This window comes from Nomascus leucogenys, chromosome 8 (assembly GCF_006542625.1).
Source record: "Nomascus leucogenys isolate Asia chromosome 8, Asia_NLE_v1, whole genome shotgun sequence".
In the NCBI taxonomy this organism is placed as follows: Eukaryota; Metazoa; Chordata; class Mammalia; order Primates; family Hylobatidae; genus Nomascus; species Nomascus leucogenys.
The window spans coordinates 54,480,213-54,499,599 of NC_044388.1; the positions used below are offsets into that span (position 1 = coordinate 54,480,213).

Here is a 19,387-nt window from a genome sequence, read left to right on the forward strand (position 1 = left end):
ATAAGGATTTGTTTAAAAACACTGAGGACTAGCACAGGTAGAGACTCAGGGAGAGTTAGAACTCACAGTCCTGCTGCTACCTGAGACACATTGCTTGTTACCACTGCTGAATTATAATTCTTAGAGCCATAGTATTAATATGTATGAAATCCCAGCTATCAGAGGGAATGGGCTGGCTCTAAGGGTAAGCATGACAAACAGGTTCCATCTTGGGTACCAGTTTCAAATCAATTGCTAGTTGCTACCTGGAATTGAGAAAGATTCTGAAGTCTTATCTGAACTACAATTGTTCAGTGATGTCTGCCATGAATATAGGATCTCCTATATGTGATTGTCATAAGAACATAACAGGTGTTCATTACGCTAGGTCTCCATGCTGGCTATCCACTGATTCACGATAATGGTTCATGAGATTATTTATGAGAAAATATCTACAGAGATTTTATAGTTTCTGGAAGCTGGTTTTTGAACTAATATGCAACTTGATCCTTCAGTGAATATAGTTAATAAAATGTAGAAAGAGAGAGGTGAAGAAAACTGTGACATTAACACCTGTTAGAGTCATTTTCTTTAGAGGATAAATGCTTGTTTTCCTATCCAGGGTGGGTTGTCTACTGTGGAGAAAAGATGGTTTCTCAAGAAGTTGTGATTAGTAGTGTGTTATATTGAAAATTAAAAGCATTCACTTCTGCACAGATGCAAATATAATCAGTTTAACTTTATTTTAAGCTTCTATTACATTGTAATTAATAATAATGTACTAAGTTAAGCCAGTTTAACTGTCTAGCAAAATGCATTTCATTTTAAAATTGGGTATTGGGAGACTTGGCAAATGCTGCGAGATTACTTAGTAAAGTATGATGTATATATAGAGGGGACCAGCTCACCCTCATAGGTTAGTGCTGAAGGCTCAGGAACAGTCTCAAAGGCTTAGAAATGTAGTTATATAGACCAGAGCATTCCATTCTGATTTTGCCCCCAGTATCCTTATCACGGTTCATTTTTTGCTAAGAATCACAGTCTACTGACCTAAATCACACCCTAGACATCTGACCATAAATCAGCCTTGCAAATAAATAGCAGGTAGCCTTGTCTGTAGTAGCCTTGGAACATAATACAAATGATGTCAGCATCCTCTGTGCTTGGGTCAGAACTAGCACTGGCTATTTGCAAGGCTGAGTCCATATTACCCTTCAGCACCTGAGTGCCAAGCTGAGGTCTCAACATGGGTGATGGGAAGGACAAGAGAGAATCAGTAGCTGCAGTCCTTCTATATATCTGGTCACTAGATCCGCCAGCTTCTCCAACTTGTTGGGCTTATTATATCTCTGAAAAGGGACCTGAACCTGCATCATTCTGCAAAGGAGATGATTCCTGAGAGATAGGTGAAATATAATCACTAACTATAGAGATAAATTCCTCATTTTACTTCCTAGTATTGCATCCCAGAAAGGGTTAAAGTAAGGGCTATTGGCTCCTGCTGATCAGGCCACAGTGTGACACATTCTATAAAATGCACCACAAAACCACATTATTCAATAGACTTGAGTGTTGCACCTGCTTTCTTATCTCCTTGTAGGTGATTAAGTTTCCCACAAATGCAGTTTGTTAATATGGGGCCACCTCTTCTAACAAGGTAAATCTAAAATTTGGCAGGCATTTGCTTGGCTGCAGGTGCAGAATGAAAGACCTTTTCCTGGCTTTGCCAAAAATAAAAATTATGTTGTGCTCCAGTCCTGGGAAAAATATTATGACATGGAGGGTAGAACCTGACCCTAAGAAAGGGGATTGGAATTCTAGAGCCCAAATCATGTGCGATTTTTCCAAAAGGCTGAGTGGGGAATCTGAAGTCTTGTTTTAAATGAGGCCAGGTATTGAGCAAATCTCCCTGGTAAGAGAGCCCACTGATATTTGGAGATGTAGCCATTTGTGATGATAAATGATGACTGTTACTCTTATGAGCTATGAGAGCTTAATTAGAGCTTAATTAAAGCTAATGCTTAGCACTCTTTGGAAGGTGGAGAGATTAAAAACTAACTTCCTTGCTGAATAGCCTGGGTTTTGAAAAGTATGTTTTTGAAATATGTGGGATCTCCACTCTGGGGCCCTCTCCAGTCCTGTCTAGGTCTTCACACCTAAGCCAAAGCAAGAGCTATTTTTGCGTTAGAATTTCCTTAGCCAAGACTACAAGAGGCCAAATGCCAGGGTTCATCTCAGCCTCCTGTGCATTCACATGGAAGGTCGTCTTTGAATCTGCACGTCCAGCTCACCATACACATGTCTCAGGGAGTCACTGCTCATGCTGGCTATCAGCTTCCGACGTCCAGAGACCCAGGGCCGGCACACTTCTTCCCATTGCACGGTAGAATTGGGCCGGATTTCACTGAAAGGATGGAAAAGAGAGGAGAGATTGGAAGATCCAGCTTTCCACTTTGATCAGGAAGCAATGAAAACTCTTGCCTAAGTCACTTGCTTTCTCTCAGTTGGTGCTTAGGACACTGAAGACTCTCACTGGCTGATTCAGCAAGTTACGCCCCAAATGAGGCCCCCACATAAGGCTCTGCAGAACCTGTCACTGACAGTCTTATTGAGTCATGGTTCCTTCCACTGGGATGCATCCGCCGGCCTCCCAGTGGCCATCAGGAGCTGGGCTGAGTCCCATCCAACCATTAATCAACTGAACTCTAGCTTGTCCCCAAGCCCTCCATAGTAGCCTTATCTATGTGACTGATCTTCTGCGCCTCAGCTCAGTTTTTGCCACTAGTTTCCTCCTGGGATTAGAGTCCTGTGTGAATCCCCCAGCTGCCTTTGCTGAGGCCCTGACACTCGAATTAGCTTTTGCCAACTCCCTTGGGATAGACCTTGTTCCCAGGCTCAGCATCTGGAATGTAGCCCTGCCTGCTGCCATTTGACTTTGAGAATCTTCATGTTCTGTAATTCAAATTCCTATTTCAACCACCAAATTGGGCCCCTACGCATATGCAACTTTCTGCTACCATTTGTTGCCAATGCCCTGATGTATCCGGCTAATGGCATAGCCTTTAATGGTTATGGTGTTCTCTTCCTCCCAGCCTTTGCCCTGAAGTCTTCCTGAGTGTCATGAACAAGCCCACATCAGTGCAGACTGAGGCTAATCAGGGTTGGTGAGATTTAGTGTTCTCTGGGGTGCTTCACATATAGCCTCCCCTATAAACCTTGGGAGATTATATTCAGGTTTTATATGTATGACAGTTCTTTGAGGCAGATACTATTCAGTAGATTTTATGATCAAGAAAAATGGAAGGTGACCAGTGAAGTCCCTTTTTCGAGATCACATAATTGGTAAAGGGGCAGAGATGAAATTTGAACCCGGGTTTTTCTGAGTCCCATATCCATACTCTTTCTGCTACTCTTCACTGCATTTCATAAAAGTGTACACCATGTGTTCTATAAGAAAAGGATTTTTCTAAGGTATTTGCACACACATATTTATAGCAGCACAATGTGCAATTGCAAAAATATGGAACCAGCCGAAATGCCCATCAACTAGTGAATAAAGAAATTGTGGTATGCATATACCATGGAATAATACTCAGCCATAAAAAGGAATGAAACAATGGAATTCACAGTGACCTAGATGAAACTGGAAACCATTATTTTTATTTTATTTTATTATTATACTTTAGGTTTTAGGGTATATGTGCACAATATGCAGGTTTGTTACATATGTATCTATGTGCCATTTTGGTTTGCTGCACCCATTAAATCGCCATTTAGCATTAGGTATATCTCCTAATGCTGTCCCTCCCCATTCCCCCAACCCCACAACAGTCCCCAGAGTGTGATGTTCCCCTTCCTATGTCCATGAGAGCTCATTGTTCAATTCCCACCTATGAGTGAGAACATGTGGTGTTTGGTTTTTTGTCCTTGCGATAGTTTACTGAGAATGATGTTTTCCAGTTTCATCCATGTCCCTACAAAGGACATGAACTCATCATTTTTTATGGCTGCATAGTATTCCATGGTGTATATGTGCCACATTTTCTTAATCCAGTCTATCGTTGTTGGACATTTGGGTTGGTTCCAAGTCTTTGCTATTGTGAATAGTGCCACAATAAACATATGTGTGCATGTGTCTTTATAGCAGCATGATTTATAGTCCTTTGGGTATATACCCAGTAATGGGATGGCTGGGTCAAATGGTATTTCTAGTTCTAGATCCCTGAGGAATCGCCACACTGACTTCCACAATGGTTGAACTAGTTTACAGTCCCACCAACAGTGTAAAAGTGTTCCTATTTCTCCACATCCTCTCCAGCACCTGTTGTTTCCTGACTTTTGAATGATGGCCATTCTAACTGGTGTGAGATGGTATCTCACTGTGGTTTTGATTTGCATTTCTCTGATGGCCAGTGATGATGAGCATTTTTTCATGTGTTTTTTTGGCTGCATAAATGTCTTCTTTTGAGAAGTGTCTGTTCATGTCCTTTGCCCACTTTTTCATGGGGTTGTTTTTTTCTTGTAAATTTGTTTGAGTTCATTGTAGATTCTGGATATTAGCCCTTTGTCAGATGAGTAGGTTGCAAAAATTTTCTCCCATTCTGTAGGTTGCCTGTTTACTCTGATGGTAGTTTCTTTTGCTGTGCAGGAGCTCTTTAGTTTAATGAGATCCCATTTGTCAATTTTGGCTTTTGTTGCCATTGCTTTTGGTGTTTTAGACATGAAGTCCTTGCCCATGCCTATGTCCTGAATGGTATTGCCTAGGTTTTCTTCTAGGGTTTTTATGGTTTTAGGTCTAACATGTAAGTCTTTAATGCATCTTGAATTAATTTTTGTATAAGGTGTAAGGAAGGGATCCAGTTTCAGCTTTCTACATATGGCTAGCCAGTTTTCACAGCACCATTTATTAAATAGGGAATCCTTTCCCCATTTCTTCTTTTTGTCAGGTTTGTCAAAGATCAGATAGTTGTAGATATGCAACATTATTTCTGAGGGCTCTGTTCTGTTCCATTGATCTATGTCTCTGTTGTGGTACCAGTACCATGCTGTTTTGGTTACTGTAGCATTGTAGTATAGTTTGAAGTCAGGTAGCATGATGCCTCCAGCTTTGTTCTTTTGGCTTAGGATTGACTTGGCAATGCGGGCTCTTTTCTGGTTCCATATGAACTTTAAACTAGTTTTTTCCAATTCTGTGAAGAAAGTCATTGGTAGCTTGATGGGGATGGCATTGAATCTATAAATTACCTTGGGCAGTGTGGCCATTTTCATGATATTGATTCTTCCAACCCATGAGCATGGAATGTTCTTCCATTTGTTTGTATCCTCTTTTATTTCATTGAGCAGTGGTTTCTAGTTCTCCTTGAAGAGGTCCTTCACATCCCTTGTAAGTTGCATTCCTAGGTAATTTATTCTCTTTGAAGCAATTGTGAATGGGAGTTCACTCATGATTTGGCTCTCTGTTTGTCTGTGATTGGTGTAGAAGAATGCTTGTGATTTTTGTATATTGATTTTGTATCCTGAGACTTTGCTGAAGTTGCTAATCAGCTTAAGGAGATTTTGGGCTGAGAAAATGGGGTTTTCTAGATATACAATCATGTCATCTGCAAACAGGGACAATTTGACTTCCTCTTTTCCTAATTGAATACCCTTTATTTCCTTCTCCTGCCTGATTGCCCTGGCCAGAACTTCCAGCACTATGTTGAATAGGAGTGGTGAGAGAGGGCATCCCTGTCTTGTGCCAGTTTTCAAAGGGAATGCTTCCAGTTTTTGCCCATTCAGTATGATATTGGCTGTAGGCTTGTCATAGATAGCTCTTATTATTTTGAGATATGTCCCATCGATACCTAATTTATTGAGAGTTTTTAGCATGAAGGTTGTCGAATTTTGTCAAAGGCCTTTTCTGCATCTATTGAGATAATCATGTGGTTTTTGTCTTTGGTTCTGTTTATATGCTAGATTACATTTATTGATTTGCGTATGTTGAACCAGCCTTGCATCCCAGGGATGAAGCCCACTTGATCATGGTGTATAAGCTTTTTGATGTGCTGCTGGATTCGGTTTGCCAGTATTTTATTGAGGATTTTTGCATCAATGTTCATCAAGGATATTGGTCTAAAATTCTCTTTTTTGGTTGTGTCTCTGCCAGGCTTTGGTATCAGGATGATGCTGGCCTCATAAAATGTGTTAGGGAGATTGGAATAGTTTCAGAAGGAAAGGTACCAGTTCCTCCTTGTACCTCTGGTAGAATTCGGCTGTGAAAACATCAGGTTCTGGACTCTTTTTGGTTGGTAAGCTATTGATTATTGCCACAATTTCAGAGCCTGTTATTTGTCTATTCAGAGATTCAACTTCTTCCTGGTTTAGTCTTGGGAGGGTGTATTTGTCGAGGAATTTATCCATTTCTTCTAGATTTTCTAGTTTATTTGCGTAGAGATGTTTGTAGTATTCTCTGATGGTAGATTGTATTTCTGTGGGATTGGGGGTGATATCCCCTTTTTCATTTTTTATTGCATCTATTTGATTTTTCTCTCTTTTCTTCTTTATTAGTCTTGCTAGCGGTCTATCAATTTTGTTGATCTTTTCAAAAAACCAGCTCCTGGATTTTAATTTTTTGAAGGGTTTTTTGTGTCTCTAATTCCTTCAGTTCTGCTCTGATTTTAGTTATTTCTAGACTTCTGCTAGCTTTTGAATGTGTTTGCTCTTGCTTTTCTAGTTCTTTTAATTGTGATGTTAGGGTGTCAATTTTGGATCTTTCCTGCTTTCTCTTGTGGGCATTTAGTGCTATAAATTTCCCTCTACACACTGCTTTGAATGTGTCCCAGAGATTCTGGTATGTTGTGTCTTTGTTCTCGTTGGTTTCAAAGAACATCTTTATTTCTGCTTTCATTTCATTATGTACCCAGTAGTCATTCAGGAGCAGGTTGTTCAGTTTCCATGTAGTTGAGTGGTTTTGAGTGAGTTTCTTAATCCTGAGTTCTAGTTTGATTGCACTGTGATCTGAGAGACAGTTTGTTATAATTTCTGTTCTTTTACATTTGCTGAGGAGAGCTTTACTTCCAACTATGTGGTCAATTTTGGAATAGGTGTGGTGTGGTACTGAAAAAAATGTATATTCTGTTGATTTGGGGTGGAGAGTTCTGTAGATGTCTATTAGGTCCACTTTGTGCAGAGCTGAGTTCAATTCCTGGATATCCTTGTTAACTTTCTGTCTCATTGATCTGTCTAATGTTGACAGGGGGGTGTTAAAATCTCCCATTATTATTGTGTGGGAGTTTAAGTCCCTTTGTAGGTCACTCAGGACTTGCTTTATGAATCTGGGTGCTCCTGTGTTGGGTGCATATATATTTAGGATAGTTAGCTCTTCTTCTTGAATTGATCCCTTTATCATTATGTAATGGCCTTCTTTGTCTCCTTTGATCTTTGTTGGTTTAAAGTCTATTTTATCAGAGACTAGGATTGCAACCCTTGCCTTTTTTTTGTTTTCCATTTGTTTGATAGATCTTCCTCCATCCCTTTATTTTGAGTCTATGTGTGTCTCTGCATGTGAGATGGGTTTCCTGAATACAGCACACTGATGGGTCTTGACTCCTTATCCAGTTTGCCAGTCTGTGTCTTTTAATTGGAGCATTTAGCCCATTTACATTTAAAGTTAATATTGTTATGTGTGAATTTGATCCTGTCATTATGATGTTAGTTGGTTATTTTGCTCGTTAGTTGATGCAGTTTCTTCCTAGCCTCGATGGTCTTTACAATTTGGCATGTTTTTGCAGTGTCTGGTACTGGTTGTTCCTTTCCATGTTTAGTGCTTCCTTCAGGAGCTCTTTTAGGGCAGGCCTGGTGGTGACAAAATCACTCAGCATTTGCTTGTCTGTATTTTATTTCTCCTTCACTTATGAAGCTTAGTTTGGCTGGATATGAAATTCTGGGTTGAAAATTCTTTTAAGAATGTTGAATATCGGCCCCCACTCTCTTCTGGCTTGTGGAGTTTCTGCCGAGAGATGAGCTGTTAGTCTGATGGGCTTCCCTTTGTGGGTAACCCGACCTTTCTCTCTGGCTGCCTTTAACATTTTTTTCTTCATTTCAACTTTGATGAATCTGACAATTATGTGTCTTGGAGTTGCTCTTCTCGAGGAGTATCTTTGTGGCATTCTCTGTATTTTCTGAATCTGAATGTTGGCCTGCCTTGCTAGATTGGGGAAGTTCTCTTGGATGATATCTTGCAGAGTGTTTTCCAACTTGGTTCCATTCTCCCCGTTATTTTCAGGTACACCAATCAGACGTAGATTTGGACTTTTCACATAGTCCCAAATTTCTTGGAGGCTTTGTTCGTTTCTTTTCATTCTTTTTTCTCTAAACTTCCCTTCTCACTTCATTTCATCTTCCATCACTGATACCCTTTCTTCCGGTTGATCGCATCGGCTACCGAGGCTTCTGCAATCTTCGCATAGTTCTCAAAACTTGGCTTTCAGCTCCATCAGCTCCTTTAAGCCCTTCTCTCCATTGGTTATTTTAGTTATCCATTCATCTAATTTTTTTTTCAAGGTTTTTAACTTCTTTGCTATTGTTTTGAATTTCCTCCCATAGCTGGGAGTAGTTTGATCGTCTGAAGCCTTCTTCTCTCAACTCATCAAAGTCATTCTCCATCCAGCTTTGTTCCGTTGCTGGTGAGGAACTGCATTCCTTTGGAGGAGGAGAGGTGCTCTGCTTTTTAGAGTTTCCAGTTTTTCTGCTCTGTTTTTTCCCCATCTTTGTGGTTTTATCTACTTTTGGTCTTTGATGATGGTGATGTACAGATGGGTTTTTGGTGTTGATGTCCTTCCTGTTTGTTAGTTTTCCTTCAACCAGACAGTACCCTCAGCTGCAGGTCTGTTGGAGTTTGCTACAGGTCCACTCCAGACCCTGTTTGCCTGGGTGTCAGCAGCGATGGTTGCACAACAGCAGATTTTTGTGAGACCACAAATTCAGCTGTCTGATAGTTCCTCTGGAAGTTTTGTCTCAGAGGAGTACCTGGCCTAGTGAGGTGGCAGTCTGTCCCTACTGGGGGTTGCCTCCCAGTTAGGCTGCTCAGGGGTCAGGGACCCACTTTAGGAGGCAGTCTGTCCATTCTCAGATCTCCAGCTGCTTGCTGGGAGAACCACTACTCTCTTCAAAGCTGTCAGACAGGGACATTTAAGTCTGCAGAGATTCCTGCTGACTGTTTGTCTGTGCCCTGCCCCCAGAGGTGGAGCCTACAAAGGCAGGCAGGCAGGCCTCCTTGAGCTGTGGTGGGCTCCACCCAGTTCCAGCTTTCTGGCTGCTTTGTTTACCTAAGCAGGCCTGGGCAATGGCGGGCACCCCTCCCCTAGCCTCGCTGCCGCCTTGCAGTTTGATCTCAGACTGCTGTGCTAGCAATCAGCGAGACTCCATGGGCATAGGACCCTCTGAGCCAGGTGCGGGACACAATCTCCTGGTGTGCCGTTTTCCAGGCCCGTTGGAAAAGCGCAGTATTAGGGTGGGACTGACCTGATTTTGCAGGTGCCGTCTGTTACCCCTTTCTTTGACTAGGAAAGGGAACTCCCTGACCCCTTGCCCTTACCGAGTGAGGCAATGCCTCGCTCTGCTCCAGCTTATGCACTGTGTGCTGCACCGACTGTCCTGCACCCACTGTTTGGCACTCCCTAGTGAGATGAACCCCGTACCTCAAACGGAAATACAGAAATCACCCGTCTTCTGTGTCACTCACGCTGGGAGCTGTAGACGTGAGCTGTTCCTATTCGGCCATCTTGGCTCCACCTCCCCCAGGAGACCATTATTCTAAGTGAAGTAACTCAGGAATGGAAAACCAAACATTCTATGTTCTCACTCATAAGGTGGAGCTAAGCTATGAGGATGCAAAGGCATAAAAATGATGCAATGGTCTTTGAAGACTCGGGAAAGGTGGGAGGGATAAAAGACTGCAAACTGGGTACAGTATATACTGCTCAGGTGATGGGTGACCAAATGTCTCAGAAACCACCACTAAAGAACTTATTCATGCAACCAAACACCATCTGTTCCCCAAAAACCTACGGAAATAAAAAGAAAAGAAGAAAAGGCTTTTTCTGACCATTGTGCTTACTTTTTCATAGGTTTTATTTCTCAGGCAGGAAAGAAACTTTTTGAAGTAAGAGTGTCCTGCAAAGATTCATTGAACTCTTTGCAAAATAATTTAGGGAAGTTTCTCCTGCCTGTATGCAGAGAGAAAATTCTCAGTCCTCAATTCACAGTGCTCAATTCAATACCAATATAAGTTTGGGATATTTATTTCTCAACAGCTGTGCTCCTGTTACCTGTATCCATTCATTCTCTCTCCTCTGGTTTCCCCAAGTGATCAATCAGAAGCACTTTGTGAAACAGTGGCCCTGGTTAAGGACCTGACCTGAGACCATGTACTGTAGATAACCACCTCAAATAGAAGCTAAATATTTAGCCCCCTCTTATCATTTTCTCTTACTCATAAAACCATCTGGCATAATGATGTGTACATATGACAAAACTCATACATGAAGATACTCATACATGAAGATTCATATGCATGCTATTTTACATACAGATAAATTCATAACAGAGAGAAAAAATCATTTTGGTAAGTGGAGCAATGTTGGAGTAATCCTATTTTCTGGGGATGGATGTTGTGATAAATGATTCTCAGTAATGCGCTGAGCCATCAGGAGATACCGGCCATTTATCATCTTGAATGCATGCAGGCAAATGAGATTATTATTACAATAAACTGCAACGACCCATGGTTTGTCCTCTGTGCGTCTAGCCCTTAGCTTCTGTCCTATTTGAGAAACTTAAAGTTTAAGCCCAAATCACAAAGTGGGGGAATTTTTCTCTTGAAATAACATATTGAACTGGATCATTTTCTAAAGAGCAAAATAAATCTGGAAGATAAATTGTCCGATGCTCTGGAAGCATCAGGTGCAGAAAGTTAAGAGTCTGTAGAGGTGGAACCTCTGCACATCTGAGACAGGCAGGATGCAGTGGGGGAAGAGCAGGAAGATAAACCATTTCAGAGTAGAGTTGGCTTACGGCGAGTGAGGGGTGAGACACAGCACCGCCTTCTTTGTTCCTGGCTCCAGTTCCCTGTTTACCAGCTCCTCACCTTCCAGGCCCTCTGCTTTGGGCTCAAGAACCCCTGCCTTCTAGACACCACATCTGGTAGGGTGTGGGTAAATGAGTGGGGGTGGTGATTCCCCAACTATTTAACAGCTGTATTCTAGAAAGAAATACAGTCTTGCAAAGGATTTTGGTTCTGTGGAATTGCACTTTCTAGGTGTCCAAGTTGTTACATGGATCTGGCACTCCTAGATCAGATCTTGGCAACATAGGGCACAGTGGTGTGTTTCTAATTATCTGACCATATGGAAGTGGGCACGGACTGGCTCAGGTCTTGGTTGTGAAGGTGTGTGCTGGAGTGAGGAGTAAACAGAGAAAGTAGCACTTGCTCCAAGCTGTAGGCCCATCTTAGATAACAAATGTTTTCTATGTCATGATTTTTAGCCCAATTTTTGACTGTCTCTGAGAAATAAAGCTTCTCTTGCCTGAGAGACATTCCACCCTGAATCTGGGTGTCTATAACTTTTCAGCCATAAAAAAGAATAAAATCCTGCCATTTGTAACAACCTGAATTAGACCTGCAGGAAGGGCATCATGGTAAGTGACATAAACCAGACATGAAAAGACAAATACTACATGATTTCACTCACATCTAGACACTAAAAAACATTTTTTTTTTAAAGTTGATACCATAAAAGCAAAGAGTAGAACAATGGTTACCAGAGACTGAGGAGGAAGATGGGAAGAGGTTGGCCAATGAGAACAAAGTGACAATTAAATAGGAGGAATAAGTTCTGGTGTTCTATTGCATGATAAGGTAACTATGATTAACCGTAGGTATTGTATATTACAAAAGAGCTAGAAGACAGGCTTTTGAATGTTCTCACCACAAAGAAATGATAAATGCATGGGGTGATAGATACACTAAATACTCTGATTCGATCATTATACAACACATGTATGTATCGAAACATCAAATTGCCCCACATAAATATGTACAATTACAATGTGTCAGTAAAAAAAAAACTTGAGAGATTGAGGACTGTTCGGACTAAATGTTTGTGCTCCTCACAAATTCATTTGTTAAAACCTAAACTCCAGTGTGATACCATTTAGCGATGGAGCTTTGGGGAGGTAATTAAATTAGAATAGGTCGTGTGGGTGGGGCTCATGATGGGATTAGTGCCCTTCAAAGAAGAGATACTGAGAACTTGCCCTCCCTCTCTCTGCCCCATGTGAGGACACAGTGAAAAGACAGCCATCTGCAAGCTGGGAAGAGAGCCCTCATCAGGAACTGAATTGGTCGGCACCTTGTTCTCGGACTTCCCAGGCTCCAGAAGTGTGAGATATAAATATTTGTTGTATAAGCCACCCAGTCCATGGCATTTCTGTTACAGCAGCTCAAACTGACTAAGAGCAGCTAGCCGTCTGTCTATCTACTTGTCTGCCTAGACTTACATGTTGCAGTAACTACTAATAGTACCTTAAGCCAGTGTGTGGGCAGGATGTCCGTGTCCGTGAAGAGACCGGCCTTATCCATCCTTTCTCCCGATTCACTCCACTTTGCTCCACCCCGATGTCAGACAATAACAATAAACAAACCAGCTGGAGATTTAACCTATTCTGAGCCTGAGGCCTCCCAAATAGTGGGTCATTGCACTGTGTGATAATTCATCTTTCGTCTAAGACACACAGTGTCTTTTTTCGTGTGTTGGCGTTGACCAAGGTGGAATTCTGGGGGCATAGCCAAGGTGTAAAGACAGAGGAGGTTCCAGTACACTCAGATAAAGCTTGTGGGGTTACTGTCTGGGAAGGAAAAAATTGGATACAGCAGGGGGCTGTATGGAAGAGGAAACGTGTTTCACTTTGCCTGAACGATTCTTGCATCTGATTCAAGTGGGAAGGTGCGAGAATGGGTGAGTGAGACTGTCGTTTCTGACGGAAGCAGGGGTGTGGCTGCTGACCTCCCCATCTAGCTGGGGTTGATTACTAATTTACTTCTTTTTTTTCCTGCAACTTTCCTATTAGCACAGGAAGGTTGCTATGTTTTGTGCTTGCATTGTTTCAAAAGCACTCCGATTATTTTGTGTTATTTATTGCATCTATAATAAGGCATCTCTTAAATGATGAGATGCAGAAGCTATGAGCATTGTAATTTGAAAGAAATGCGGAGAGCCCTTTATGGGCAATAAAGGTGCCCCAGAGGGTATAAGTGAGGCCTTGCATTTATCCCACAGATTCCAGAGTGGGGTCGCTTCCATAAAGGGTGTGGGGAAAATTCTTAACATATCTGGTCATGAGGCAGTTTCCAAAGTCCTCTTCCTCCCTTTCTATGCCTTAGAAGGTCACTCCACAGGAAATGTGCTAGATTGATTGATGCTGACAAGGACTTATTTGTGGTAGAAATGAAAGTAATAAACCTCAAAGATTGGGATCCATTCTGGGTGTCACACTTTAAGAGGCGTAGTGACAAATTGGAATGTGTGGGAGAGAGAGAGAGCTGAAACTACGTTAGACGAGATTGAAATAAAGTCAGGACAGATATTTGTCCCCAGGTAGAAGAGATTCAGGGAAGATGAGACAGCTGTTTGCAAACATTTGCAAACCATCAGATGGAAGAGAGACGGGCCTTATTTTCTGTCAGTCCAGATGGCAGAATTAGGATCATTGGCAGGATCAAATGGTAGAAAAACATGTTTCCTTACTATTAGAGCTACCTGACCATGGAATGGGTTATCTTGTTGAGTCACACTCTTTGTTAGTAGAAGTCACAGAAACTGAGACCTGTCAAGCACAATTTGAAGGGGGCTGTGTGTGGAAGAGGCTGAGTTTCATTCATATCATTATAGAACCTGGGGTTGTCTTTGGTCCCCTGAATGGGGAACCATCTAGAACTCTTTAGGCTCAACTGAAAAAAAAACCTGAATCCAACAGTTGTAGACACTGATTGGGATGGTAAAATCTGTGAGGTGAGGCTGGAGACAAAGCACCCATGAAAAGGGGGTGTCTCTCAGCATAATATCTGACACGTGGTAGGAGCTCAATAAAGATGAGAAGAGTCCATACATGAGTAGGTAGTACAGCAAAGTAGTTCAAACTCGGGTTCTGGAATTCACCAGCCTGAGTCTGAATCTTGGCTCATTTTCATAAACTGTGTAAGTGAAGACTCAAGCAGTCAACCTCTCAAAGCCTCAAATTCCTCAGCTACAGAAGGGAGATAATAGCAGTATTTACATCATAGGGTGTCTTTAAGGATTAAATGATGAAAGTGCTGGTCAAACCAAACCCAGTTTTACTCCATGCCCTACAGAAATGGTCAGCAAGGAGGAGGCAGATTCTAAGACATTTTCATTGGGGAGCAGATCTATGTTTGGAAAAGACACACACAGAGAAAGCTTCCCACAGCCCTGCACTGCCTGCCCGGTCTCCCCAACCCAAGGCTTACCGGAACATCTTCCTCATTGGTCTTGTTATTCCAGGACCATCCAGGTGTATCCAGACATTTCGCAGGGTTTCTTTTAAAGGATTGGTAAACTCAACTGTCACAATCATGTCAGAACCAACTACCTGAGTGCCACGGACCTAAGAGAGAGAATGCAGGTCATTAGCAGCAAATAAAACCTCGTTCTGCTCTCTTGTTGCCTTAACCATAGTCACTTTTACTAGAGTTTTATGATAGAGGTATTTTTTTGGCAATGGAACCAGTGTGATGAGGATAGCTGATTGCTTTGACTGGGGGATACCTATTGAGAAAGAGATGGAAATTTACTAATTAGAATCGCACTCTTTTCCTCATTATAAAACCGGCCTAATTAGAGCTAAGGTCAATAGCGGTGGCCACTGACTGCTCTTTGACAGCAGGAGGGGGAAGTTCATTTGGTGTGGCAACACGTTTCCACGGTGAGGGCGGCCAAGTGAACTTTGCTTCTGGATAGGCATCAAGTTTCCTGCTGGGACAAAGGGGATTCCTGAGTTCAAGAGGTAGAAAATGCTTCAGGGGCACATGTGCCTTCTTAGTTTTAGACACATTCGCAAGAAATATGCCAAGGATGGAGTCCTTACTGTTGAACATGAAGAAGAGGAACCTGGATACTAAAATAAGGAAAGGAGATTTTTCTTCTGCAGCCACAGTACCAGAGTTCAGGAAAACAAAAGGTTATTTGTTGGTGAGTTTTTATCTATTATGACTCTCAGAAGTATCAGGTATTTGGAAGAACACCACAGGAGACAGCCAGATCTCAGTGCCAGCTTCAACACTTATTAACAGTGGGGACTCACGTGATTTAGGCTTTCTGAGACTCAGTTTTCTTGTCTTTAAAATGGGCTGACACTTCTACGGGGCGATCTATGTAGAATGCTCTTATTATTACTATACCTTAAGCTGTGTTCACTGTATGCCACATACTTTAGAACCATATGCTTTTCCAACATAAACGCAATGTGCTGCAAAATGCCAGGTGGCTATAAGACTTGTTTGTTTGTTTAGGAGCTATGTATACCAAATGAATGGATCTGTATAAGCTCTAAGTAACTTGGGAATAAGATAAGAATAATAGTTCTTCCCTTGCAAGAAAGGTTTGGAATGAAAAATGCTCATAAAATGGCAAACATATTGCAAGGCACATGGCAAAGGCTCAATGCATTACAGTTGATGCTTTTTAGGGTAGCAATGCTGTGGGTAGTTTGTCTTATTCGCCTTATATTTCAGCCCACTTTTAACTCCAATACTTAGTACTTCAATACCAATGTCCAATAAATACTTATTAAATTAAGTCAGTGGCTCAAAAATGGAACGTACTGGATGTCTGGATCTTCCATGTGACAACCCAGCCATTACTATACCATGTTTCTTTAGCCACTATATAATATGGGAGAAAATATATGGAAATGAGCCTTTTTTAAGAATGGAGGTAAAGAGGAAGGACATTGCCCAGAGAAGAGGACCCTTGCTTACTGATGCTACAGTCAAGAATAAAATCTTCCTGATCTGATCATTACACACTGTATGCATGAATTGAAAAATCACATGTACCCCAAAAATATGTACAATTATTATATATCGATTAAAAGAAGAATACACTCTTACGGCTTTACTCATCAAGCCATGCTTTGTGATTAAATTTATGGCTATGGGATTTCTTAAGTCTATAAGAAAAATGAAACTCTCAGCCAACTCCCTAACTTTGTTACATTTAAATCCTCATCTCCTGGAGGGCAGTGGTGGAGAGCTGGGTCCAGGGGAACTAGCAGAGGGGCAGACAATGGTCATGGTAGCAACAACAGCAGGTGCACCTAGACAGCATGGATTGTGTGCCAGGCAGGGAGTCCAGCACTTTAACCAGCAATCCTCAGTCTGGTTATGGGTGGATCCTGTAATTCATTTATTTGAGGCATCCCTGTTGATTACAAAGAATCAGCCCCAGCTGACAACCATAATTCACATACATTCTCACATAAGCCTCACAACACAAGGGCTATATTTGTATCAGCTCGATCAGACTATAATAATAGTTATTCCCTTAAGAAGAAGGAGGTTTTCTAGGGCAGGATCATTGGTGCCAGGCATTTCATTTTATAAAAGAGAAAACTGTGATTCAGGAAAATAGGTAACTTGAATGAGGATTTGAAGCTGCTAAATGACCAAGGTGGGATTGAAGTTAAAGTCTGTCTAACTGGAGATCTTGAACTCTAAGATAGAGTCCTGCTCTGAGGTCAGAGCAGCTGGAAAAGCCAACAACTCAGCAATAACAAGACAACCAAAACTGTTTCATACTGAGGTCCAAAAAAAAAAAAAAGGCAGAAAACAAGGGAGATTTTCAAACCGGCAGGAGCAGCATTGGATTTGAAGCCACGCTGACAAGACTGAGAATGAATAAGGCCTAATGGGGAGGAGACTGGTTAAATAATAGGCAAACTGGAACATGAACCAGAAGTTACTTTTATGGCTGGCTGGCACATAGGGTGTGGAGAGATAAGCCTGGTTTGAAGACTGTGGCAAAAACAGTAATCATGATCTAGATCAGGACTTCTCAGCATCAACACTACTGACATTTTGGGCTGGATGCATCTTTGTTGCAGAGCTGTCCTGTGCAATGTACGATGTTAAGCAACATCCCTGGTGTCTACCCACTGCATGCCAGGAGCAGCCCCGCACCCCAGCCATCACAACCAAAAGTGTCTCCAGCAATTGCCAAATATTCCTTAGGAAGCAAAATTGCCCTCCAGTTGGAAACCACTGGTACAGACAAAACATGTGGAAGACAGACTGAATTTTTCACTTTCTTCCCAGAGGCCCTGCCTCAATCAATTTAGATATTGAAGGTGTAGCAATACATCAGAATACTTTACATGGTGTCCCTGATTTAATTCTCAAGTGTGTCCGTATATTTTTTCCTGCATTAAGAAAAATTTCAAAAACATCTTTGGATTTAAAAAATACAAAATAAAGATAGCATTTACAAAAGCTCTCTAAATTGAAGAAGACGGAGCTGCTACAGAGACATTATTGGCAAAAGTGTTTGCTATGATCACTTTATTCTTTCTGGAAAAAATATTTTGGAGCCATCCGTCTTCTCCATGGTATGCTATATAAGGATGGGCAGAAGCCCCTTCAAAAGTAAATCTGATAGTAGCTACTGACCTTTCCTCTACACAGACATACACAGTGACAAATACAAGATATACACAATATAGACATGTATTTTTAGGGGATGCACTATAGATCTATAAAGTCCACACATGGTTTTCTAGGGGCCCATGAACCCTAGATTAACAACCCTTTCCATGCCGGTAGACTGGCTCTACATGAAGCCTCCTACACTGTGGAAAGTGAAATACACCCTTCCAGGTCACTGATGACAGTGATAGGCAATGTTTAGTACTTGAGAAACTGGCCCATGCAACTGGGCCTTCACAGATAGGCTTCAGATCTGAAGATGATCAGGAGATTAAACCTTCTCAGGTAATTTCATATGACATGCCTAATCAGTTTGCTTCCAGTATTGTCTCTGTAATTAGATGCTGGCATGGGTGTATCAGTTCTGCCCAGATTTCCCTGATGCTGGAGTGGGGAGCGGGGAGAAGGCTGGGAAAGGGTGAGAGGAGAAGCCCTTCTCTGGTTGTAGTGTGTTTCTTTTACAATTAAGAAAGACCAGTGTCCCTTTTCTGACACTTATCTCCTGCACTGAGAATGTAAACTTCCTGTCCCTGACTACTGATGATAATGAACCATAGACACTCAAACCAAACTAAATGTAAAAACGTGCCCAATGCTCGACACCCCTGTGTTCTGCTTGGGAAATGTAACTGGAGGTGTTTCCTCTCCTTGCTTCTTTTGAGGAAAGTGCGGCCAATACATAGTGTTTCCATGTTACGTGTTGATTTCAGTGATGCACCATGCTATGGTACCTACAAAATGCTGAGAACAATGACTATTTGGGGAGAAAATGTCTGTTTGCATCACATTATTTTAGGAATCTGCAAAGCTCCCTTTTCCTTATTGCTGAAAGCATAATTCCATATCTGCATAGTCATATTTTCATTTCATTTTTGCAGTCATATTTTTCATTTTCTTGCTCTCATAAAACCTTAAATAAAGGGAGCCTTCTGGCAATTTCGAGAAGGTTAGTTCAAGAGGAAACTTTTTTTTATTATACTTTAGGTTTTAGGGTACATGTGCACAATGTGCAGGTTTGTTACATATGTATCCATGTGCCATGTTGATTTCCTGCACCCATTAACTCGTCATTTAGCATTAGGTATATCTCCTAATGCTGTCCCTGCCGCCTCCCCCGACCCCACAACAGTCCCCGGAGTGTGATGATCCCCTTCCTGTGTCCATGTGTTCTCATTGTTCAATTCCCACCTATGAGTGAGAACATGCAGTGTTTGGTTTTTTGTCCTTGCGATAGTTTACTGAGAATGATGGTTTCCAGTTTCATCCATGTCCCTACAAAGGACATGAACTCATCATTTTTTATGGCTGCATAGTATTCCCTGGTGTATATGTGCCACATTTTCTTAATCCAGTCTATCATTGTTGGACGTTTGGGTTGGTTCCAACTCTTTGCTATTGTGAATAGTGCCACAATAAACATACGTGTGCATGTGTCTTTATAGCAGCATGATTTATAGTCCTTTGGGTATATACCCAGTAATGGGATGGCCGGGTCAAATGGTATTTCTAGTTCTAGATCCCTGAGGAATCGCCACACTGACTTCCACAATGGTTGAACTAGTTTACAGTCCCACCAACAGTGTAAAAGTGTTCCTATTTCTCCACATCCTCTCCAGCACCTGTTGTTTCCTGATTTTTTCATGATGGCCATTC

At 41.7% G+C, this 19,387-nt stretch overlaps 1 protein-coding gene across 1 annotated transcript in view; it reads right to left on the reverse strand.

The window, feature by feature from the left end:
- Positions 1-697: 697 nt before the first annotated feature.
- The window catches only part of F13A1 (coagulation factor XIII A chain), a 183,987-nt gene continuing 165,297 nt past the window's right edge, over positions 698-19,387 (reverse strand). Inside the window, exons 14-15 of the mRNA XM_030817263.1 lie at positions 14,504-14,640; positions 698-2,383 (exon numbers count right to left, since the gene is read on the reverse strand). Coding sequence (XP_030673123.1) covers positions 2,230-2,383; positions 14,504-14,640 — 291 coding nt within the window. The 3' untranslated portion in view covers positions 698-2,229. The remainder of the gene's footprint in view (positions 2,384-14,503; positions 14,641-19,387) is intronic.